This window comes from Budorcas taxicolor, chromosome 5 (genome assembly GCF_023091745.1).
Source record: "Budorcas taxicolor isolate Tak-1 chromosome 5, Takin1.1, whole genome shotgun sequence".
Lineage (NCBI taxonomy): Eukaryota > Metazoa > Chordata > Mammalia > Artiodactyla > Bovidae > Budorcas > Budorcas taxicolor.
Window position 1 is genome coordinate 57,488,408 of NC_068914.1, and position 26,706 is coordinate 57,515,113.

At 37.4% G+C, this 26,706-nt stretch overlaps 1 protein-coding gene across 1 annotated transcript in view; it reads left to right on the plus strand.

The window, feature by feature from the left end:
* The window catches only part of TMTC2 (transmembrane O-mannosyltransferase targeting cadherins 2), a 429,922-nt gene that overhangs the window by 211,522 nt on the left and 191,694 nt on the right, over positions 1 to 26,706 (plus strand). Inside the window, exon 4 of the mRNA XM_052641014.1 lies at positions 25,207 to 25,321. Coding sequence (XP_052496974.1) covers positions 25,207 to 25,321 — 115 coding nt within the window. The remainder of the gene's footprint in view (positions 1 to 25,206; positions 25,322 to 26,706) is intronic.

A 26,706-nucleotide genomic window follows, 5' to 3' on the forward strand; every position in this document is an offset into this window, starting at 1 on the left:
AGAACACTGGAGTGGGTTGCCATTTCCTTCTCCAGTGCATGAAAGTGAAAAGTGAAAGTGAAGTCGCTCAGTCATGTCCGACTCCTAGCGACCCCATGGACTGCAGCCTACCAGGCTCCTCCATCCATGGGATTTTCCAGGCAAGAGTACTGGAGTGGGGTGCCATTGCCTTCTCTGGATAGCATCTAGATACTCCAAATATTATTAGTTAAATGACTGTACAGCTGACCAGTAGTATAAATCCTCTGAGACATCAAAAATTGAATTCCTGAACAGTCCCTTTCTGAACCTGGACTCCAGCCAAGTGCTTTACCATCTCAGTTGATAGCAACTGCATTTTCTCAAAAGCTTTGCCCAACGTTAGGAGTCATCTATATCTGCTCTTTTTATTTTCTACCCTACATCCATTTCATCAGCAAATCCCCTCTGTTCTGTCTTCAAAAATATATCCAGAACTTGACCATGTGTTACCATCTCCACTGCTACCATCATGCCCCAAGTCACCACCATCTTTTATGAGATATTACTAAAAGTCTACAGTGAAAGCTCCCTGCTTCCATTTCCTTGCCTTTTAGCATGCTTTTGTGAGAGTCATACATGATGTTATCAGGTATTGATAATAGGAATTTAGATAAAAAAGGCTTAGTGTGAGTTTTAATGTTAATCTGACCCTGAGCTGGGCTTGAGTTGAATGTTTGCTGTAGATGGAGGCATTGTATTTCCCTGGTTTCCTTTTCTCTTCTATAGTCTTTGGGTTTTAGCCCAAACTTGGAGTCTGTATTTTGCATCTCTTTCTCCTGTAAATTAACCATATTTATACTGGAGCCCTGCTGGTATGTTGGTTAAATGTAGGAGAAGGAATGTGTCCTCTTTTTTGGTGATTAAACCTTAGTGTCTCTGGACTGTCACCTTTATGAGAGTTTCTTAACTTTCCTTCTCTCTCCTTCTTGTTGGGACAGGAAAGCCAGAGGGGATGGGAGGGAGAGGAGTGCCTGTCCCTCACAGCCCTGGGAAACAGCTGTGGTAAAGCTGCTTCCCTGGAGGGGAGACCTTTGTTATGAAGGAAGATCATTTCATAGAAGTTCTTTTTCTTCTCCTCCGCAGAGCCAGGAAGGCCTGTTTCTTGGCTTTTCAATGCAAGAAGCTGGGAGTCCCTGGGCCCTGAACTCAAACCCACGAAGGAGTTGGATGCTAGATGCCTCTAAGATTAGGGGCTCCAGAGGTTTCTTACTCTCACTTAAGCTCCACCACATTCAGCCTTCAGCAGGTTATTGCCAGTTACTTATTCCTATCAGTTTTTCCTCCAGGTAATCTCATCTCTTTGCAACTGGTTTTCCTTGAGTTTGCCATTTGTTTAGCACATTCTTATTGTAAGAATGGGAGTGAGGAGTTCCAAGCTTTTTATACGTCTGAGTTGAACCCCTGCTTCCATTTTTCCATCCTTAGCATCGACCTTTCATCAGCAGCCCTAATGATTCTTTTGAAACATAAACTGGACTGTGGTGTTCACTGCTCCCAGTGCTCCACTGGCACCCATTTCTCTCCAACTCAAAAGCACACAGGCAGAGACCGGACACTGTAGTCTCCCAGCCTTGCCTTCTCTTGCTTCACTCCAGCCCTGCTGGCCCATATGTTGTGCCTTCTCTATGCCAGGGAAACCCTGGCCTCAGACCTTTGGCACTTGTTACTGCTTTTTCTTGGAATGTGTTTCCTGAGATAGTCTCCCTCAACTCCTTTAGGTCTTCGGTGCAACGTTGCATTATCAGTAAGGTGCTGAATGTCAAATTGTCTGCTCTTTGTAAAATTACAGCTACCCTTCTGCTTCTGCTTTGTCTAGCATTCCCCGTCCTCTTTCCATACTTTGTTTTTCCCATGACATTTAGGACCATTTGACAGACTATATTTTCCTTATTTCTGTGTTAATTGTTTGAATGTGTTGTTCAGTGTAAAGTATAATGCATGACAAAAGAAGACAAGGAGTTTTGCGTTGTTTTTTTTTTTAAATGCTATGTACGTAGCTACTAGGATAGTGCCTACAAGAGAGAGGGGTTTTTTTGAGTGAATACACTGATGAATAAATGTTAGTCGTAATCCTCTTCCTTAAAAAATTTTAGAACTAATTTGAGATAAGATGTTTATTTATTAAGGGAAATGAAAGTGTAAAATATGTTTTGATGTACCACACCCTTGTTACCAAGTCCACGCTCGCTCTGCTCACCACACAACAGGCCAGTAAATCCAAGAGAGGAGGTGTTGAGGCAAGGAAGAGACTTTAATCGGGGAGCCAGCTGACCTAGAAGATAGCAGGCTAGCACCTCAAAATAATCATCTTTTCAGGGCCTGGTTGCCAGGTTTTCTCATAGATCAGAGATGGAGGGGAGGTGAGGAAACGAAGTAAAAAGACTATTCAGTCCTTGAAAACGTCCTTCACAGGTGGTTGACTCAGGTTATCTCCCTGAGGCAGGCCATTATGTATGTTTATAATAACAAAAAAAGGGTTGAAGTCACAGAAGCAAATCTAGTGTAAATTTAAAATTAACCCTTCCTATTCCATACTAAGGCATGTTTCATTATAAGAGGGATAGAATTGGGAGTGGAGTTAGTTTTGGACTCCTTGAGTCCCTTTGAGTCCCTTCTGTGACATAGGCTTCCATTTTGATACGAGGTAAAACTTTTAAAATCCAGGTTCCTGAACTTTTTCTACTTATAGCATGCTAATAAATATTCTGGCTCCAGTGAGTTCCTTAGCAATTATGAGACTGGTAGTGATCTTCTTTAAGAGGTTTTTCTTAGTCTGTGATGTTATTTGAGCCTAGCCAAAGATTAGAAATGCTTTAAAGCCAGTCTTATGTAACTGTGTTTGAGATTACAGTTATTTCATTGAGTTAGTTTTTTTTTTTTTCCTGCCTTTGAAAGCCTTTGCAAATTTTGGAGTACTTCAGTCTACTATTACTTCAACAGAATATGATTTTAAGCCTCATGAAGCATTATACATGAAAGCTGCTGCCTTCAGTAATGGGTCATACAGACAGCTGCCTGTCATTAACTGATTGGATGCAAATGATGATGAGTAGAGCCTGTCATATAGTGAGTGTGCTTCTAATTTATGGTTTAAATCTGGATAGTAGAGAAATGATAGCTGATTTGGACTATGTAAACCACAAGTCCTATCTCATTATGTGGTTGATAATGTCAGGAAAATACTAGACATAGTTGATTGCTGTAGTTTGCTCATTTACAATGACTGTTTGCATTTTTGTGCTTAGGAAGGAGGAAATTTTCTTTGCTTTAATAAGCAAGCTCATTATTTAATGAACAAGTCAATATATTTATATTATTTAAATATAATATTTAAACGTTTTTTTTTTTTTTAGTGTGTGTTTAAAGCACTGTGTTTTATATACTATATTGATAAGTATTTGCTTGGAAAAAGCATTTCTTAATTCATTACAAAGTGGTTAAATGTATGACTTTTCTTTCTTGGCCTCTGGCCTTATCTAAATTCCCATGTGTCTTTGGCTCTTGCAGAATTTGGCACCATTGAGTTCTGCTACTAGGGCTCTCAAGGCACACTACACAATTTGACTCTCTTTCTCTCATTTCCACAGCTGTCTCATGTATGGTTTTGCCTCCTCTTAAAATTTATTCATTCTGCAAGGTTCTATCCAAAGTGTGCCTTCATTTTCATTTCTGTATAGAATCCAGAACACTACTTGGGATATATTAGTATGGAGTCAATAAATGTGTCATTGAATTTCCAAGTTACTTTCCCCGTGACTGTAGGACTTCTCCACCTCGGTGGTTTGTCTGTGTCTCAAACGCATCTCCAGTTTTCCCTAAACCACCTATTTGCTGACTTCCTTATTAATTATGGTCATAAGCAGAGACTAACAAAGTTGTTATGGATAAACAGATCAGTGAACTCATATGCATAAAAAAGGATGATAATGATAGCATAAGGGCAGCATATTTAGTGTGCTAAAAGGCATTTACAGTTTTTCAAGTTATAAATTAAAAATTAAATCAGCTGTTTAGAATGGTTGGTTTATTAACTTTATAGCAATTTGCCTTACAAAACATGATTGTGATTTTTTTGTTTGGAAACAGTTTCTGAAAATATTTAGGATTAATGAAGCAGGGTTCATCCAAGGAAAATTTAGCATGATGACATTTATTTTAATGCTCTTTTCTGATGTAAGTATGTAAAATTATGTAAAATGACCACATATTTGAAATTATAAAGGTGATTATTCACACATCCTACTGCTGCTGCTGCTAAGTCGCTTCAGTCATGTTCGATTCTGTGCGACCCCATAGACAGCAGCCCACCTATATTTCCTATATTCAGTCCCTCCTTATGCAGATAACAAATATTGAACGTTTAGATATAGAAAAACAAATTAAATAGTTGTTTCAGCTGTGCAACATTTGACAATTTTTCTTTTTTCCTAGATTTCTGTGAAATTGATAGTTCTATGTCAGCTTCACATGGTTGCAGATTTCAAGAAACAAGTATGTGCAAGGAATATCATTTTATGTAGGAAAAAATTCATAATTTAAGTGAAATCTAAACCACCAAGTCATGTGAAACTTGACTAATTCATTGTGGATTTTATGGTCTAAGTTTTTGATTACCTCTAATTGACTGTCTTCTTTAACTGTGGTATGTTGCAATTAACCAGCTAACTTTGAGATTGTTTAATGACTCTTACTATATTTCTTAGATTATTTGTCAAGTTACAATACTTCTGAGGTAAGATGAGAAAATTTCAGAGGTTCAGATTTTTATAAAAAATAAAATTTAGCAGTTAAATCAAGAAGGAAAACCAGTATAATATTTTATAAGATTGACTGTCTTGAGTTAAAAAGCTATAAAATACAAATTTTCATTTTTGACAGAGATGTGGTAGGAGATAGCTAGCAAAAAGTTCCCTAAAAGGCTGATTGAGAGACAAACAATACAAAGTGGAATAAGGTTTCCATAGGGTAAAGAAATTCTGTGTTTCTTCTGCTGCTGCTGCTTTTTTTAAGTGATGTAGGATTCTGTTATTTTCTGTTGAGCAATCGTGATACAATTATTGTACTAATCAAAAATCACAATAGTAGAAGATGTTTATCAGTTTTCACAATCAATAGCCAGACAAAAAATAAAAGATCATTAAAATTGCAAGCCATAATGGGAACATGATTACCTAGCAATATAAAATACACACAGTGTGAGGGGTTAAGTAGAGTGATGTGGGAAGTAGAAGTGTGTGCATGCGCAGATTTTCATCTGCCCAACCAGTTGATGTCTTTGGCTCCTGCATTTAATCCATTTACATTTAAGGTAATAATCGATATGTGTGATCCTATTACCATTTTCTTAATTGTTTTGGGTTTATTTTGTGGAGATCTTTCCCTTCTCTTATGTTTCCTGCCTAGAGAAGTTCCTTTAGTGTTTGTTGTAAAGCTGGCTTGGTGGTGCTGAATTCTCTTTAACTTTTGCTTGTCTGTAAAACTTCTGATTTCTCCATCAAATCTGAATGAGAATTTTGCTGGGAGGAGTATTCTTTGTTGTAGTTTCTTCTCTTTTATCACTTTAAATATATCATGCCATTCCCTTCTGACTTGTAGAGTTTTTGTTGAGAAATCAGCTGATAACCTTTTGGGAGATATCCCTTGTATGTTCTTTGTCATCTTCCCCTGTTGCTTTTAATATTAATCTTTGTCTTTAATTTTTGTCAGTTTGATTATTATGTGTTTCAGTGTATTCCTGCCAGGGATTCTCTGTGCTTCTTTGACTTGGTTGACTATTTCCTTTCCCATGTTAGAAATGTTTTCAGCTATTATCTCTTCACTTATTTTTTCAGGTCCTTTCTTTCCCTCTTCTTCTGGGAGCACGATAATGTGAATGTTGGTGTGTTTAATGTTGTTCTGGAGGTCTGTTAGGGTGTCTTCATTTTTTTTTTTTTTTTCAATGTTCTGTGGCAGAGATTTCCACCATTCCATTCTCTGGGTCATTTATCCGTTCTTCTGCTTCATTTATTCTGCTCTTGATTCCTTCTAGTGTATTTATTCATCTCTGTTTGTTTATTCTTTAGTTCTTTTGCGTGTGTGTATGCTTAGGTGCTCAGTTGTATCCAGTTCTTTGCGACCCAATGCAATGTAGCCCACAAGGCTCCTTTCTCCATGGAATTCTCTAGGCAAGAACACTGGAGTAGGTTGCCATTTCCTTCTCCAGGGCATCTTCCTTACCCAGGGATCAAACCTGGGTGCAGACAAATTCTTTACCATCTAAGCTACCAGGGAAGCTTAGCTCTTTTAGGTCTTTGTAAACATTTCTTGAATCTGCTCCATTGTTTCCTGAGATCCTGGATCATCTTCACTATCATTATTCTGAATTCTTTTTCTGGAAGGTTCACTATCTCCACGTCATTTCCACCCACTCCCCCACCCCAGGGCTTTTATCTTGTCTTTTCATCTGTGACATAACTTTCTGCTTTTTCATTGTGATTTATGTGATTTTTGTTCTAGCCGCTGTGAGATTGTGCTTCTCTTTGCTTCTTCTGTCTGCTTTCTGATGGAGGAGACTGAGAGACTTGTGTACCCTTTCTGATGGGAGGGACTAGTGGTGAGATAAACTAGGTCTTGCTCCAGAGGGCAGGGCTGTGCTTAGTAAAGCTTTAATCCAGTTGTCTCCTTACGATTGGGGTTGTGCTCCCTCCCTGTTAGTTGTTTAGCCTGAAGTGACCCAGACCTGGGGTCTGTGGGGTCCATGGTAGGGTTAGTGGCAACCTCCAAGGGGACTTATGCCATGGGGCCCCTTCCAGGACTGCTGCTGCCAGCTCCCCAATTGTGTGGGAAGCCTGCTGACCCATGCCTCCATGAGAGGTCCTCCAATTCTAGCAAGGAGTTTGGTTCAGTCTTTTGTGGGGTCACTGCTCCTTTCTCCTGGGTCTTAGTGCATGTGAGATTTTGTTTGCACCCTCCAAGGATGGAGTCTGTTTCTCCCAGTCTTGTGGAAGTCCTGTAATCAGATCCTGCTGGCCTTCAAAGTCAGATTCCTTGGGAATTCCCAGTCCTTTTGTTGGATCCCCAGTCTGGGAAGCCTGCTATGGGGCTCAGAACCTCCACAACAGTGGGGGAACTTCTTCTATATTATTGTTCTCCAGTTTGTAGATCACCCACCTGGCAGGTATGAGATTTGATTTTATTGTGATTGTGCCCCTCCTACCATCTTGTTATGGCTTCTTTGTCATTAGACATAGGGTATCTTGTTTTGGTGGGTTCCAGTGTCCTCAAGTCAATGATTGTTCAACAGATGGGAGCAATTCTGGTGCTCTTGTAGGAGGAGGTGAGCACACATTCTTCTACTCTGCCATCTTGAACTGGAAATCCTGTGTTTCTTCTTCTTAATTTGTCTCTTCTGAGTAGAAAAAAGAAAAATAAGGGGGTTGACAAGAATGAAATGAAAATGTCTCATTGAAATGAAAATCTCAAGCAAAGGATTTTTAAAAAGTAAAATCCTAAATTGTTAAGGCACCTTTTAAATATTTGATTCTTGAGTAAGTTAACTGTGGTTTCTCATTGACATGGAGTAAATCACAGTAGTTCAAAAGCATATCGTTTCCTCTAAGAACAGAGTAGTACATAAATATCTACTTTGGTTCCAGTTCTAATGACTGCAAGTGCAGTTTTTCAGGGAAGAAAAAAAGACAGCACAATGGATTCAGTAAAAATGGTCTTATTGTGTATTAACAATAAAGTAGGTGACATATCACTGTGTCTTTGGGATTACCATAACAAAACTTACAGAATCTTTATGGGTGTTTGAAAGCCTTTAACCCTAAAATTAGTGTTGCCTTAGATTGAATATATTTACTAGTGGTTATATTTCAAAGAAACACACTCACATATAATTAAAAGAAGTATGAAGTTATATTATTCTGATTTCCATATTAGTTTTTGTATTTCATTCTTAAAATGTTCTAGCATTTCTTTGCTTCTCTTTTGTTAAATATATACGAAATATTTCATTCATTGAGAAATATATCCACATACCTTGTATTTGAACCACTTAAAGGAAACCACTAAAACAAATAACACATTTTGCATATTGAGAATAAGCTATTACCAGAATCACTGATGACCCCCCCATACATCTTTTTATTTCAGTTTTATTGCTTTCTCTTGTGTTCTCTTATTTTATGCTAGAACCTCCATTACAATGTCAAACAGAAGTGATGACAGTGGATTTTTATTTCATTCTTTTTTAAGAATGTTTTAAATGTTTCACCATTAATTATGTGCATTTTATATTTTTCAGTAGACAGCTTTTATCAGAGTTTTCCTCTTATTTCTAGTCTGAGTTTTCTTTCTGTGAGTTAATATTGATAATGATAGGCATTTCCCCCACTTAATCTATTTATGTTAATGATTTATATTAATAGATTTTCTAATGTTGAACTTACTTTGCATTCCTGGAATATGTCCAAGAATTACTAACTATGTATTATCCAGTTTATATTCTTCTGAAATTTTCACCCATGTTCCTGAGTGAGACCAGTGCTTCTCTTCCCAAGGCTTGAGTTTGTGTGGCTTCTCTTATCCAACCTCTCTTTCGAAGCCAATTAAATCCCAAGCCCTGATTCCTCTTAGTTCTGCAAATTTACATGGGGTGAATGCCATCTTCAGAACCTATTAACCTTCTGGACTCATGGTTTTGAGCATTTCTGGGTTTGAGGATTCCCCTTACTGTCCCATCAGTTAATACTAAGTGAAAGTTGCTTAATCGTTCCGACTCTTTGTGACTCCATGAACTATATAGTCCATGGAATTCTCCAGGCCAGAATACCAGAGTGGGTAGCCGTTCCCTTCTCTAGGGCATCTTCCCAACCCAGGGATCGAACCCAGGTCTCCCACATTGCAGGCAGATTCTTTACCGGCAGAGCCACAAGAGAAGCCCATCAATTAAGACATTCATTGACAAATACTCACATTTTCTATCTAGCATTTTTCAGTTCAGTTCAGTCACTCAGTCATGTCTCTTTGTGACCCCATGGACTGCATCACGCCAGGCTTCCCTATCCATCACCAGCTCCAGAAGATTGCTCAAACTTATATCCATCGAGTAGGTGATGCCATCCAACATCTCATCCTCTGTCGTCCCCTTTTTCTCTTTCCCTGGCATCAGGGTCTTTTCCAGTGAGTCAGCTCTTCACATCAGGTGACCAAAGTATTGGAGCTTCAGCTTCAGCATCAATCCTTTCAATGAATATTCAGGACTGATTTCCTTTAGGATTGACTGGTTTGATCTCCTTGCTGTCCAAGGAACTCTCAAGAATCTTCTCCAAACCTACAGTTCAAAAGCATCAGTTCTTTGAGACTCAGCTTTTTTTTATGGTCCAACTCTCACATCCAAACATGGCTCCTGGGAAAACCATTGCTTTGATGAGACAGACCTTTGTTGGCACAGTAATGTCTCTGCTTTTTAATATGCTGTCTAGGTTTGTCATAGCTTTTCTCCCAGGGAATAAGTGTCTGATAGTTTCATGGCTGCAGTCACCATCTGCAGTGATTTTCTAGCCCAAGAAAATAAAATCTTTCGCGGTTTCCATTGTTTCCCCATCTATTTGCCACGAAGTGATGGGACCAGATTCCATGATCTTCGTTTTTTGAATATTGAGTTTATTCCAGCATTTCCACTCTCCTCTTTCTCTCTCATTAAGAGGCTGTTTCAAGTTCCTCTTTGCTTTCTTGCCATGAGGGTGGTGTTATCTGTATATCTGAAGCAATTGATATTTCTCCTGGCAATCTTGATTCCAGCTTGTGCTTCATCCAGTGCTGCATTTCGCATGATGTACTTTGCATAGAAGTTGAATAAACAGGGTGGCAATGTACCATCTTGACATACTCTTTTCCCAATTTTGAATCAGTCTGTTGTTCCATGTCTGATTCTAACTGTTGCTTCTTGACCTGCATGCATATTTCTCAAGAGGTGGGTCAGGTGGTCTGATATTCCCATCTCTTGAAGAATTTTCCACAGTTTGTTGTGATCCACACAATCAAAGGCTTTGGAGTAGTCAATGAAGCAGAAGTAAATGGTCTTTTGGAATTCTCTTACTTTTTCTGTGATCCAATGGGTGTTGGCATTTTGACCTCTGGTTCCTCTGCCTTTTCTAAATTCAGCTGAGTCACTGAAGTTCTTGGTTCATGTATTGTTCAAGCCTACCTTGGATAATTTTTAGCATTACTTTGCTAGTGTGTGAGATGAGTGGAGTTGTGCAGTAGTTTGAATATTCTTTGGCATTATGTTTCTTTGGGATTGCATTTTTATGTGTTCTATATAAGGAGAGAATCTCTGCACAGAGTTTTACCACACTACCAGAAAGAGAAACGCCTAAGAAATAAACATAAATCTGGCATCTATTAAGGAATAGGTTAGCTATGTTAGAAATTATTTTTGAGAATAGAGTTTAAGACATAGCTAATATTTTTGAAATTTTAAGTTCTCCTTCAACAAAAGAGAACAAAACTGCTAAAGTCAGTCAAAAAATGTATTAGAGCAATGTTTTAGGCAAAATCAAATTTCAGGTGTTTGACTCATAAAACACAGAAGGCTGAACAACTAAAATATGTTTATTTTCTGTTGTAATATACTTACAGATAATGTCACAAATACAGCAGATTTTCAGTAAGGCACATTTTTCAGTTTTATCCTTATTAATCACACACACCTGTACTTGTTCCCATGGAAGTAAAGGAAAATTCCAGTTAAGTCTTAAGGGATTATGGAAAAATCTGAGATGTTCAAATCATATGATTATTGAAAAAAACACTTGGGTTTAGGAGACTTTATAAGTATAATTCAATGGGAAAACAAAGTGAGAGCCTTTTTATGCATAGGAGTGTTAAATTAGAAATCTCTCTCTTTAGTCTTGCATATTAGTATTAATTACAAAATCTAAATATTACTCTCTAGGAAATCTAGTAGAAAACACACATAGATGCTTGCTAAAAAATTAAATAACCAAAGGCTAAAAGTTATTTAAAAATGATAATATTGTTTCCAAGTAAGACACTACAATATAACTTGATTAAATAGTAGAAACAAACAAACACAAACGAAACCCTTAGGTCCTTTGTTGAGTCTTGTATTTAGGTGTCTAAATCTCAATAATACTGGCTGCCACTCTGAACATTTATTCAGTCACTTTAAAGAGCATAATTCAATTCCTTCATGTAAAACATTATGGGATATTATTTTAAAATATCAGTGTTAGTATTTTTCCGAGAGTAATATAGGCATGCATTTTAATTAGGAGAACTTTCTAGGAATTGTAAGTTTTAGGAAGAAGGTTAATACAAGATGATTGTCAAATTTTGACTAGAGCAGAGAAGTGAGGTGTCAAGAGACTTCTTGGTGAGTGCAGTTCTTTCCCTGGATGGTGGAAGGAATTTAGTCTTACAGTGTGTGGGGCTCTGTGTTTTACAGCTGGGAGTTTGTTTAATAAAGAAACGTAATAAACATTTCTTCTTCTCTTTCTGTCTTCTTTTTCCTTGTAAAAAGATAAATTTCTCAAAATATATATATCGCATGGCTACCAGGAGGGACCAGGAGATTGGAAGTATTTTGATAATATTTGGTCTTACTTTATCACTTGGCTTATTCTCTTTGAGTTTTTACAAATAAGCTTTGGAGATTTGCAATACTTGTATAGAATACCTCATTTCTCTACTTAGTCTGTTTTCATATAATCTGAATATTTTCCAAGGATGGCTTCAAGTCATTTTCACTCTAGTGGTTAAAACTGAACGCTGTTGTCTGTATTCATGTGAGTGTTGAAAACAATTTTCAAGTAGAGATAAGTTTCTGGGTTTACATAAAGAAAACACGAGCATATTAATTAGTGATACCATACAAATCTGTGTTGTGCCTTTTTCTTATCTCTAATCACAATATATTTAAAATTACTTCTGCTGTTGGAATTGTATTATTAGGAAACAGTGGCACAAGATTTTAAAAAATCTCTTTTGCTCTTATAGTTTAGGACAATGATTTTGAGAAAGATGTTTTTTTTTCTTTTTTTTGGCAGATAATACTCAGTAAGGTTCTTTTTGTGCCATATCTTTGGGTTTTCTGGTGCGATTCTAGAAACAGGAGGCTTAAGTGACACTTGGTCAGAGATCTGCCATGTTCTGATTGTGGCTTTTCCAAATGGACCCTAGAGTAGATATTTACTTTTGAGGCTTTTAAGTAGGAGTTTAGACTTAAAGAACTATACCCTAACCCCAGTCCTGATGACTGCCTAGGAGAATACTGCTTCTTCATGGATTTTAATCAACTTAACATGTAAATCCTCTGAATGTCAATATCATTTAGAATGCATTATATGGGTTTATGCCTCTAAAACCACATATCTAGCCATAATGTCTAGTTGGTAATATTTATTAAAACTAATATGTATCCAGTAGATGTGTTTTGTGTAAAAGAGAGTTTAATGGACACTGAAAATTCTCTGTTAGAGCTTCAGGAAAATGGCCCAGCCCTTCTCTTTCTCACAGTGCTGAACTGATGTGAGAATGTCACTGTAGTGCCTTCACTCTTTTGGTTTTTCCTATTTAATTTTCCCCTCTGTGTACTAGCTTCCTTTCGCTGTTTGGAAGTAGAACTTTCTGAGTTGTATGCTTAAGGCTGTAAAATGAATAGCATCATCCTTTATATCAATATCATGTTTTTCAAGTAACGCACAAATACCTCATACAAGTACTGGCTGCACAGCCTTTGAAGAGCCCTTATTTGTTTGCCCTATAGCAGCAAAAAAGGCAAAGGAAATTAACCTCCCTCTTTTTTTCTGTTGTTCATAGTAGCTGAAAATATACATTAAAATGATAGTTGCCCAAGATTTGAGCGTATAGGAAAGGTAATTGACATTTTTAGAAATTTATTTTATTTAATAGCTAATTTTATTTTATTAGCATTCAAGAATATTTTTCTACCCACCTAAATATTTTATTCTTTATATTTATGCTTTTACTGAACATTTCTTACTTTTAAAATGCCCTTTTCTCTATTACTAACTCTACTTTTTCCATGTTCATCACTACCTGCTGAGTTAAAAGCTACTGTCAAAAATTAATATGTTGAAGTTAATATAGGTTATAACATGGTGTTGTGATGTACTATATTTGATATATACTGCATTTAATCTCGGGAAAAGCTGTTTTAAAATAAAATGTCATCTCTATTTATTTATTTATTTTAATCTCTCTTATCTTAAAACTGGCTTTGTGGACTTCTTGGCAGTCCAGTGGTTAGGACGTTGCACTTGCGCTGCAGGGGCCATGGGCTGGGTCCCTGATCAGGGAACACGCCCAAAGAATTGTTTTTTAATGATATTCTCAAAGGAAAATCACAAGAAAACTGGCCTCGGGAGTATTTAATGTTGCTTTGAGTTTTCTTTTCTTGGCCTTGATGTGTTTGGCAGTGAAATTCTCAATAGCATGACTGAATATAGGAGATACACTATTAAAGGGTATACCTACCTGGTTATGTTTTTTATGGATGATGATCTATTAATGATATATCATTCCTGTTCCATAGAAATGTACTTTATAGAGTTACACATCTATTATCTTATTTAATTACCTCAGTGATGCTGGAGTTGAACTTAGGCAGGGATTGTTACATCTGTTTTACTGGTGAGCAACTGAGAGGCAGAATGCTTAGGGAGAAAAGGCATGGTAAGTTGGTAGATAGGGTGGTCTTGGTGGGTTAGTCCCTAAGCCAATCTCCTCTGGTCCTTGGAATCTCCCAGGCAACTGGAGTGAGTTGTCATTTCCTCTTCCAGGGGATCTTCCCAACCCAGACAGGGATCGAACTTGGGTCTGCTGCTTGCAGGCGATCTCCTGCATTGCAGGTGTGTTCTTTACCAGCTGAGCCACGGAAGTCAGGACATGAGGGGCTGTTATGCTCGTCTTTACAGTGTTGTTACAGCCTCTCTGAGCTTCTAGGTGGCTGATCTGTATAGCAAGTACAGCAGTAGCACTGTGTGTATATGCACTGTGTGTATAGCACCCTTGGCCCAGAGATTGGCCCATATTACATGCTTACTTACTACTGCTAATAAGAAATGGGAGAGTCCAGTCATTTACTTTAGTGGACCTAGATCTAATTGGTAACAGAAATAAAACTAAAAGCTTAGGTTTGGGATCTTTTTGATTTAGGTTTCCGCATCAAATTTCCTTTTAGTGATACATATTTGGAATCTGCTGCTGCTACTTCTAAGTCGCTTCCGTCATGTCCGACTCTGTGCGACCCCATAGACGGCAGCCCACCAGGCTCCCCCGTCCCTGGGGTTCTCCAGGCAAAAACACTGGAGTGGGCTGCCATTTCCTTCTCCAATGCATGAAAGTGAAACGTGAAAGTGAAGTCTCTCAGTCGTTTCTGACTCTTAGCGACCCCACGGACTGCAGCCTTCCAGGCTCCTCCATCCATGGGATTTTCCAGGCAAGAGTACTGGAGTGGGGTGCCATAACCTGGGGCTATTAAATGGCAGGAACCCATTTAATGATGACAGGATTCATTGTGAGATAAAGTAGCTTATGAGATTGGATTGTAAAAGAACAAAAGGGAGAATTTTTTTTTTTTTAATCACTTCTCTTCCTCCCTACCCCCACTGGAGTTGTTTAGAATTCTCACCTTTTCTAAAGGTTCTTCATCTTTTAGAGCTGAACCAGACTCAAATGATTATAATTATGATGGAGGCAAGCTGTAAGAGATGCTTTGGCTCAATTATATTCTGACTATGAAATCAGAAACAACTCTGTATATTTTGCTATCAATCTATGTGTAACGGTTGAATGGCTACATGGGCTAAGAGATCAGCCAAATGTGAGGAATTTCTTATGAGCCTTTACTGAATTGGTGTGTCTTTTATATAAATGGGCTTCCCTGGTTGCTCAGATGGTAAAGAATCTACCTGCAATGCAGGAGACCTGGAATCGATCCCTGGGTCAGGAAGATCTGCTGGAGGAAGGCATGGCTTACCCACTCTAGTATTCTTGCCTGGACAAAGGAGCCTGGCAGACTACAGTTCATGGGGCCACAAAGAGCCAGACACAACTGGGTGGCTAACACTTCATATAAACAGGGTCACTATTTGTGGCATGCCAGTTACTATTCACTAAGTCTTTCAGATTGACTACTTTCAACAGTGTAAAAGGCTTATTAGAAAAAGGATCTGGTAAGATTTGAAGTCCCAAAGTCAGGTGTTTCCAAATTCTCCCTCCTTGTCCGTCATTATATTTGCAAATACTTTCCTATCTTCATTTATTTATATAATCCTGTGGGTTAGTTAACCAGAAACTTCACAGAGAATACCTTGCTGTCAGAGAGGAACATGAAGTATATTTTTTGTTTTGTTTTGTTTGGATTAAGATGCAGTGAGAAACATTCTGAGCCTAGTTGGGAAATTAGAGTGAAGGCCTTTACAGAGAAGACTCAGCTTCACAGACCATGCGTGGTTCTGATTGTTGTTGTTTTCAGTCGCTAAGTCCTATCTGACTCTTTGTGACTGATAGAACACAGTATGCCAGGCTCCTTTCCCCTCCACTATCTCCCAGAGTTTGCTCAAATTCATGTCCATTGAGTTGGTGATGATGTCTAGCCATCTCATCCTCTGCTGCCCACTTCTGCTTTTGCTGTCAGTCTTTTCCAGCATCAAGGTCTTTTCCAGTGTATTGGCACTTCACATCAGGTGGCCAGAGTATTGGAGCTTCAGCATCAATCCTTCCAATGAATATTCCGGATTAATTGTCTTTAAGATTGATTTGTTTAATCTCCTTGCAGTCCAAGGGACTCTCAAGGGTCTTCTCCAGCACCACAGTTCAAAAGCATCAATTCTTTAGTGCTCAGCATTCTTTATGGTCCAACTCTTATATCCATACCTGACTACTGGAAAAACTGTAGTTTTGACTATATGGACCTTTGCTAGAAAAGTGATGTCTCTGCTTTTTAATACACTGTCTAGGTTTGTCAATAGCTTTCATTCCAAAGAGCAAGCATCTTTTAATTTCATGGCTGTAGTCACCATTCACGGTAATTTTGGAGCCAAAGAAAATAAAATCTGTCACTGCTTCCACTTTTTTCCCTACTATTTGCCATGAAGTCTTGGGACTGGATGCCATTATCTTAGTTTTTTGAATGTTGAGTTTTAAGACCACTTTTCACTCTCCTCTTTCACTCTCATCAAGAGGCTCTTTAGTTCCTCTTCGTTTTCTGCCATTAAAGTGGAGTCATCTGCATATCTGATGTTGTTGATCTTTCTCCTGGCAATCTTGATCCTAGCTTGTAATTCATCCAACCTGGCATTTGGCATGATGTACTCTGCATGTAAGTTAAGCAAGCAGGATGACAACATATAGCCTTGTACTCCTTTTCCAACTTGGAGCCAGCCAGTTGTTCCATGTGTGGTTCTAACTATAGCTTCTTGACCCACATAGAGGTATCTCAGAAGACAGGTAAGGTGGTCTGGTACTCCCATCTCTTTAAAAATTTTCCGCAATTTGTTGTGATCCAAACAGTCAAAGGCTTTAGCATAATCAATGAAGCAGAGGTAGCTGTTTTTCTGGAATTCCCTTGCTTTCTCCATGATCCAGTGAATTTGATCTCTGGTTCTTCTGCTTCTTCAAAACCCAGCTTATAAATCTAGAAGTTCTTGGTTCATGTACAACTAAACCAGTTTGAAGAATTTTGAGCATAACCTTGCTAGCACATGAAATGAGCACAGTTGTATGGTAGTTTGAACATTCTTTAGTGTTATCCTTTGGTATTGGAATGAAAATGGACCTTTTCCAGTCCTGTGGCCACTACTGAGTTTTCCAAATTTCTTGACATAGTGAGCGCAGCACTTTAACAGCATCATCTGTTAGGATTTGAAACAGCTCAGCTGGAATTCCGTCATCTCCACTAGCTTTGTTCATAATAATGCTTACTAAGGCCCACTTGATTTCACACTCCAGGATGTCTGGCTCAAGGTGAGTGATCACACCATCATTATCATCTGGGTCTTTAGGACCTTTTTTGTATAGTTCTTCTGTGTATCCTTGCCACTTCTTAATCTCTTCTGCTTCTCTTTGTTCCTTACTGTTTCTGTCTTTTATCATGCCCATCCTTGTATGAAATGTTCTCTTGATCACACCAGTTTTATTTAAGAGATTGCTAGTCTTTCATATTCTATTGTTTTCCTCTATTTCTTTGCATTGTTCATTTAAGAAGGCCTTCTTATCTTTCCTTGCTATTCTCGGAACTCTGCATTCAGTTGGGTATGTCTTTCCCTTCGTCCCTTCTCTTCCTCTTCTCTTCCTTCCTCAGCTATTCGTAAAGCTTTCTCAAACAACCACTTTGTCTTCTTGCATTTATTTTCTCTGGAATGGTTTTGGTCACTGCCTCCTGTAGTCACAAACCTCCGTCCATAGTTCTTCACTCACTCGATCTACCAGATCTAATCCCTTGAATCTATTTGTCACCTCCACTGTATGATCACAAGGGATTTGATTTAGATCATACTTGAGTGGCCTAGTGGTTTTTCCTGAAGTGAAGTGAAAGTCACTCAGTTGTGCCCAACTCTTTGTGATCTCCTGGACTGTATAGTCCATGGAATTCTCCAGGCCAGAATACTGGTGTGGGTAGCCATTCCCTTCTCCAGGGGATCATCCCAAGCCAGGGATCGAACCCAGGTCTCCCACATTTGGGGCGGACTCTTTACCAGCTGAGCCATGAGGGTAGTGGTTTTTCCTACTTTCTTCAATTTTAGCCTGAATTTTGCAGTAAGAAGCTCATGATCTGAGCCACAATCATCTCCAGAATTTCTTTTTGCTGACTGTATAGAGCTTCTCTATCTTTGGCTGCAAAAAAACAATCTGATTTCTGTATTGACAATCTGGTGATGTCCTTTTGTATAGTTGTCTCTTGGGTTCTTGGAAAAGGTTGTATGCTTTGACCAACACATTCTCTTGATAAAACTCTATTAGACTTGCTCTGCTTCATTTTGTACTCCAGGGTCAAACTTGCCTGCTATTCTGGGTATCTCTAGACTTCCTACTTTTGCATCCCAAGCCCCTATGATGAAAAGGACATCTCTATTTGGTGTTAATTCTAAAAGATGTTATGTGTCTTCAAAGAACTGGTCAATTTCACCTTCCTCGGCATCAGTGGCTGGGGCATAGACTCTGATTACTGAGGTTGAATGGTTTGCCTTGGAAACGAACCAGGATCATTCTGTTGTTTTTGAGGCTGCACCCCAGTACTGCATTCTGGACCCTTTTTTGGAGTGTAAGAGCTACTCCATTTATTCTGAGGGAGTCTTATCCACAGTAGTAAATATAATAGTCATCTAAATTAAATTCAACCATTCCTGTCCATTTAATTCACCCGTTTCTGGCCATTTTAGTTCACTGATTGCTAACATGTTGATGTTCACTCTTGCCATCTCCTGCTTGACCATATCCAATTTCCCTGGATTCATGGACCTAACATTCCAGGTTTCTATGCAATATTATTCTTGACCGCACCGGACTTTACTTTCACCACCAGACACATCCACAACTGAGCATCGTTTCTGTTTTGACTTCACTGCTTCGTTCTTCCTGGAGCTATTTGTAATTGTTCCAGCTCTTCCCCAGTAGCATATAGGACACCTTCTGACCTGTTGTTCAATCGCTCAGTCCTGTCCAACTTTTTGCAACCCTGCAGACTGTAGCATGCCAGGCTTCTCTGTCTTTCACTGTCTCTTGGAGTTTGCTCAAATTCTGATCTGGGAAGGGGCTTATCTCCCAGTGTTGTATCTTTTTGCCTTTCCTCGCTGTTTACAGGGTTCTGAGGCAAGAATACTGGAGTGGGTTCCCATTTCCTCCCCCAGGGGACCTTGATTTTTCAGAACTTTTCACTGTGACCCATCCGTCTTGGGTGGCTCTGCACAGCGTGGCTCTTAGCTTCATCGAGTTATGCAAGCCCTTTTGCCAGCCCACAGCAGTGATCCTTGAGAATTCTTTAGCAGACACTGAACTGTGGATTTGGGGGTGGCTTATAGTCAAAGTCAGAATAGAGACTGCACATGGTAAAATGCGAAGGAATAATCCTAGATTTGTTAAAACCAAAAAACCTGCCCTGAACTGTATATATGGATATTACAATATGCACATAGATGTTATACTAATTAACAGTGCTATGAAGACAGTGTTACCAAATCATTGGAGTACTAAATTTTATTTTTTCATTTTTAATACTTTTTCCCTTATAGGAATATACTGATTTTCAGTTGTGTCTGAAGTAAGCAAAGATAGAGAAACAAGAGAGATAATTGCATATTATAAAGTTGCTATAATTAGAATTACATAAATGTATGTAGTATATGTATTCTGGTATTGTATGAATCATAATCTTTAAATTATTTCTATTTTTTCCACTTAACATTTTAACCAGACCTTTGTTACCCACTTAACATTATGTTTCTTTCTGTAATAATCCAAGGTATAATTACCTTAGGAAATATAAATCCTTATAGGCTTATAAGCACTGTGATTTCCTTGGATCATGTGAAGTGACTATCATGAAATCAGTATAAACCCAGGCTACAAAAGTTGACCCCCTTACAATGTTTGTTAATGGATAGAGTGAGAAAGCATTAACAAAACGAAACACATTCACGCTTATCTTAAGTTTCATGCAGTTACATGGCCCTTTTTTCCTACTCCTTCTGCTTGCTTGCTTCTTTTTTACCATTTTCGTTGAGATTAGAAATTTTAACATAATTCCTCATATTTAAAATGACAGTTATTTAGCTTACATCTATGTGAACACTGTTTTTGGAACACATCTGAAGTCCAGGTATTTCATAGTGGTTAAAACAAGGGCTTCAGAACATAACAACACAACTTTTATCTCTGTTAGCTTTTAAGTGACCCTTTCTCTAAGGCACAGTTTCCTTGTCAAGTACTAACTGGATGATAATCTTTGTTAGGAGGACTGAAAGAGTTCATATAGATAGAAGTGTAAAAATAGGGCTAAAATCTGAAGGAAAACAATTATCAGGTACACTAGGCACTCCTGTATTTATTTTCCTTTGCAGCTGATCTGGCTTATATAACTGGCAAGATTTCAACGTGTAACCCCTTTTTGTGGTAGCATTCTGATTTCAAACAAGTTATTCAGAATTAGAGGAAGCAAATTTAGAATTTATCATGATAGTTAAAGCATTTTTCAATGTTTCAATTTTGCAAGATCTTTACATAGAACTTGGTATTGATATAGGGACTAAAGACATGTATTAAAGTTCTAAGGTAAATTACAACTAAAGGTGGAAATAAAAAGTGAGAGGCCTTGTTGATTTTGGTGGCTGTGTTCAGAGGATCAGTGTAATAGAAACAGTGGTATGACAGAGGATGAGATGGCTGGATGGCAGCACTGACTAGATGGACGTGAGTCTGAGTGAACTCCGGGAGTTGGTGATGGACAGGGAGGCCTGGCGTGCTGTGATTCATGGGGTTGCAAAGAGTCGGACACGACTGAGCGACTGAACTGAACTGAACTGAACCCTGAAGTATGATTGCTTGTGTGAATGTTAAGTAGTTAAAATTTGAATATTAAGAGATTATTTCATCTTATTAGCTAATTTTTGAAAGAGCAATGCATGCCATAATCATAATATAAACAACTTTTTTATAATCAATGAATATAAATATCTTCCAGTTTTTAATTATCCTGGAAAAAATTGCTCAAATCTGCCTGCATTGATTTTTATAAAATATATCAAGCACTATGAAATTACAATAGTTGATACTTTAGAGTAAGTTTAAACTTACTCTGTGAACTTAGAATTACTATATTTGAATGAGGTCTTTGAAAAAGTTTTGGAGTGATTCATTGTAGATCACTTAACATTTCCAGAAGGAGCTAACATTTGATTTTCCTCTTTAGAAGAACCTTTGCAAGATGGAAATATTTAATTGTTATTCTGCCTTTCAAATAACATAAACTGTGGCAGTTTGTGACCTTTGAGTAGCTTTCCTTGTGAATTAAGGTCATTTTTTAGTAAGTGGTTATCTTTTAGGTGTAGTTAAATGCCAGTATGAAGGGCCCTTGAGATATAAGAGTTGTTCTTGATTCTTTGCTTCCTGATTTTGTTCTGAAGAAAAATTTTGTTTTCCTTTCGAAAATAAAATAACTTCACAGATGAGATTTCCTGAAACTTATCCAGTGATACCTTGAATCTTCAGTTCACCTTTCCTTAATATAATCATCATATATGCTTAGTCCTAAGAAATAAAGCCTTCTCTGGTAGCTCAGCTGGTAAAGAATTTGCCAGAATTCTTACTCCTGGTTCAGTTCCTGGGTGGGGAAGATCCCCTGGAAAAGGGATAGGCTACCTACTCCAGTATTCTTGAAGTTCCCTGCTGGCTTAAGAATCTGCCTGCAATGCAGGAGACCTGGATTTGATCCCTGGATTGGGAAGATCCCTTGGAGAAGGGAACGACTACCCAGTCCAGTATTCTGACCTGGAGAATTCCATGGACTGTACAAGTCCATGGAGTCACAAAGAGTCAGACATGACTGAGCAACTTTCACTTTCCACTTTCCTAAGAAATAAGTCATGTGCTTGTTAAACAATGCTTTTAAATCTCCATCACATATAAGGCATCTTTAGGGTACTTAGGAGTCCTTGATAAATGTACGTAATCTCCAGTATCTTTGAGCAACGAACATAGTTATATCTAATATAACTATGTTCTCTTTCCATTGCATTTTCTAGAAAATGTGACATTTAAAATCTCATTGCCAAAGAAATATGAAGTACTTAATATATTGTTTGGCATTAATTTTTCTGTGGTGTGGAAAATACATTATGAAAGATGGGTACCGTGTAGCTGAAGTTTGTTGGTAGCATGAGTTCTAAAAGTTTGTTGTCTCTGGAGTATTTTGTCCCTACCAGTTCTGAGGGAATGACTCATTTGGATAATTAATTTTGGCTCCATTTTATACTTATACTTTATGTCCCTCAATTAAATATGTGCAAATATTGAGTACTATGATATGTGATTTGACTTTGTAGTTAGACTCAGTATTGAGATGGTGAGATTTTGACATCTGGAAGCAGATCTGGTTTTCTCTTATCATTAACTTTACAGTTTAAGGAGGTAACTTTAGTTTATACATCAATGAAATGGGTATAGTGATGGACCTCAAAGTTTATTATTATGTTATATAAATTCTGGATGCTGGCAAGCATATAGTAAACTTTAAATAAATGAAAGCACTATTATTTTTATCCCAGCATACATATATTTTTATTTCTTTCCCACCTCTCCTTCGCTCTTTACCCTTTCCTCCTCATTTTCTCCACCTAGGTTTGCAGTTGTTCAAACTAAGCCCATGAGATGAAACGGTAGTCCCTCAACAAGAGCAGCTTCTTACAATATTCACATTGTCAAACAACAGGAATAAAATTAGTACTCTAAATATTTTGAAATGCTGTTGGGAAAAACTTTGAAAAATTACATGAAGTTTTTAGCGTAAACTAAATACAGTTTTTTAAAATTTCAAATAAGTACTTTATTATCTCCAGTGTTTTAATGTGAGAATTGAATTCATCTGGGCACACTGTCTATTAAAATACAGACTTTGAAAAACTGGATACTTTACTTTTTTGGACTTTAATCACAATTTCTTGTAAGAATTCCAGGGATTTTATTCCAGTAAAACTGAAGGGTTTTAAAGATTACTGCATGAAATGAATGAATCAATGACATATATGAGCTTAAAAATGTAAAATGACATTAAATATTTGTAAAAATACAAGATCTTTATGTTCTATTGGTCCAAAATAAAATTCACCAAGTGCAAATTTGAAGGTAACCTCAAGCATCCATTTTGAATCATCTTAACATCAACACAAGAAAAAGTTTAATGACTGTTAAAACCCTTTATTCCTTAAATAGGATATAGGATAACTCCATCCCTATTTTAAAAGAATGTGTGGCATGACCTTAATTTTCCTTTTCCCCTTTTCTGTTATCCTCACCTCCCTTCTGTCCCCCTTTTCTTCTCCCAGCTGCAAAAGTTAGATCAATTATATTCCTTAGTTCCTGGCTAGTTTTCAGGATGATCCCTACAAATTTCTCTTTTATTCATATATTATTCCCTTTTACCTCTGTTCCTACCTTAAATATCCCTTTGCATCATAGGCAACTGTCCTAATGTAACTGATTTCTGTCCTTAGATTTATAATGTATCCTTGTAAAGTATATAATGATACTTTGGGTAGGAAGGAGTTTTTAATATTTTTAAGTAATGTTGTGACAGAATGCATTAGGTATTTTGAATATTTTTTGGCTTTTCAAGGTCTGTTCCTGTGAAAATATTTACACAGAACTTGTTGATTCTCACTGCTGTATAGTAATCCATAAAGTTTCGCATGATACTCCATGATGGATAAGTTGATTACTTTCTACTATCAGCCAATACTAAGAGACTTGTATTAAACATCCTCTTAAATGTCTTTCCAAACCAGAAACTCCGGTTTGATCCCTGGATTGGGAAGATCCCCTGGGGAAGGGAATGGCAACCCACTCCAGTATTCTTGCCTAGAGAACCCCATGGACACAGTCTCATGGGCTATAGCCATGGGGTTGCAAAGGAGTTAGACACGACTTAGCAACTAAACAACAACAAGCCTTGGATTGAAATCTCTGCTTTCGTACTTCTGTATTAACTTGGCAAGTTCTTAAGTGTCTCTGAGTCTGTTTCCTTATTCATGCGGTGGACAGGGTTTTAATATACAGTACTATGTTGAGAGCTCAGTGAGACAATATTTTTCAAGTATATGGTATGGTATGTGGCATGATTAGGTACTGCATAATGGTAAGTATATGCTTCTCCTCTGTTCTCCATCAGAAGCCAAAGAAGGTATATGACTTTCCAAATATGAAAGATTATTATTCTCTGTAGATATTACTAAGTATGTAAAGTGCATTATATTTGATCCTGTTTTTGTAAGCAATGCTTGACACTGTAAATTGTGAAGAGCATCCATTACAATGATATTAATGATAATAGCAAACATTTATTGAGTGTTTGCCACATGGCTGGCACTATTTTAAACACTCTCCGTATACTAACTCATTTAGTCCTTGTCAAAAAACCCAGGAGATATTATTTTCTCCCATGTTGCAGATTAGTAAATGAAGGCACAGTGTGTTAAATTACAGGGTACACAAGCAAATTTGGGATCAAATGATTCTATGCATTTTAATGCATTAAAAATTGGTATCTCAAACCCTTCCATTCTCCATATAGAACTAGGAATTCTCCAGATAAATAGATCTTGACACACATGAGCCTTCTCATCCTCATCTTCTAGTTGGGAGGGACTCTGGTTTAAGGGCCCAGCAACCCATCTCCTTGTGGGAAGGAAAAAGGACAAGGGAAACATCCAAGTTTGAGGGATAGGTCTGCTTGAGCGCCTTGCTTTGTGGGCAACTGGTGATGGGGTATCTTATAATATTGAGAAATCATGATTGTTTGGAGTGGAAAATAAAGGGTATAGTGAAAATGTAAATTTTTAAGTGTGATTATGTGTGAAAACACAAACTTATTGATTTTCCCACTTGTGAATTTATTAGCAGGAAAGATATAAAAGCATTATATCTGAGTAAAACATATATACTTAACTATTTTAAGGAGCATAATGTTTTGCTGATATATTCTGATGATTATTAAGCCTCTTTATATCTTTGATCTTAGTTATCTTCTTTTTGATTCCCAATTCTTCTGTTATTTATCAGTGTTTTTGTTTTTGAATGAAACCTTTGTTTATTTTAAGATCATTTCTTACAGTTTCTGGTTTAGTAGGTATACAACAATTTCAGTTCATGAAGAACTCTACTGAAATTTGAAAGAGCTTCAAATCTGTAGGTGATCTTAAGGTAACATCGTTCTTGGCCTTATGATAAATTGTATGTGTATATATTTGCTTTGAGACGTAATCATCATCCTTTAGGCTTTCACATGTAACCCCTCAGTTTGAGTTTAAAGGAAATAAATTTTCTTTCTTAAAGATGTTCTACGAGATTTTTTTTCTCTCCTTGTGGTACTTCCTGACGGCTTGATAGTATATCATATATAATCAGAATGACACTAGTCTGAATACGTCTTTCTTTTTTTGGCAGCGTGGGGTAACCTTGGAAATGTTCTCAAGAGTCAGAGCAAAATTTCTGAAGCTGAAAGCGCCTATAGAAATGCTTTGTATTACCGAAGCAACATGGCTGACATGCTTTATAATTTGTGAGTATGCGTTGCTTTCCCCGGTTTGGAATCTTTGAAACATGTGATGAGCAAGGCTATTGCTTTCACTGCTGGATATGAATATGATGATAGCTAATATTCTGAAAGTCTTTTCATGAATCATGCTTCTGAGGTGAGCAAATAGATGGTATTTGTATTACAACTCTTTGTTTTGGGTCACATCACTGATATTCATGTGTATTGACATAATATGGCTGAAATTTTTGAAGTAGTATGCCATATAACATACAAAAATTGTTTAACTGCTTTTAGTTTAGTTTTTTTTTTTAAGTTTGTACCTTAGTACTTGGGTTCATAAAATAAGACTGCTATGCATGATGCTCTATATAATTGATATCTTGATTTTTTAATGGTAGATTTTATCCTCTGTTAAAGAATCGCTGCTGTCAAAGTATGTATAGAAAGTATGTACTGAAACTGGGAAGTTAATAAGATAATATTTTTCTTTTTCCACCCTGTCCTCCAAAAGTAGTGATGATTAGTTTGGAATAATGGGATAATTTGGAATGCCTGTGTATGTTAGGTTAGAAAAATCACTGGAGGAAAATGCTCTTCTGTTCTTCGAATGGAAAGTCGAGGGGATGCAGTTAGATGTGAGTGGATAAATGCAAGTTAAACTGAAATCCTTTTCTGTCTCTTGTATTGGATACTTCTTTGTTTATAAATAATAGAACCTTAGTCTAAACTTGCTTAAACACAAAAGAGAATTTATTAGCCCCCATAATTTAAAATTTCCTGGGGTTGACTAGATGAAGGGATAAATAGACCCAGGTGCTTTATTATGTTTTGAGTATTTGTCTCTATTTTGTATTTTTGGTTTCCTCAGGGTTCACTGCTTTTTCTGGTACTCTGTCTAAGTTAATGAGATGACTCCTACACCTCTATGCATATAGAGGGTTCTCAGGCTCTGAAGGAGCTGTCTTGGTGTGTCTATTAATCCTGAAAAAGGTCCTGAATAATCTTCCTAAGGTCATGCATTCTTGAAACAGATCTCCATTGACAGTGCCTCCAGGATTGGAATAGAAGGGCGGAGGACCAGTTCCCTGGAGAAAGGGAACAGGCATCATAAGATGTCTACTGCTTATGTTTAATGACTGCAATGCAATATCCATAGTATTAAATAAATTTTTCAACTTCATTTTTAATATGGCTAAATCTCAAGCACATACATTTTTTTAAAAATTCAGGAAGAGAAAAACAAACCAAAATCAAGATATTTTCAGGGAAAGCAGACACGATGAGCTCAGTTTAACTTCCTATTTGTACGTTTACCTTGGCTTTAACCTCCCAGACTTTAAACCTGGGGTCTCAGTCTTTTGGCCTGAAATCTACATTATATCAATGTGTGTTTTGTGTTGACCTGC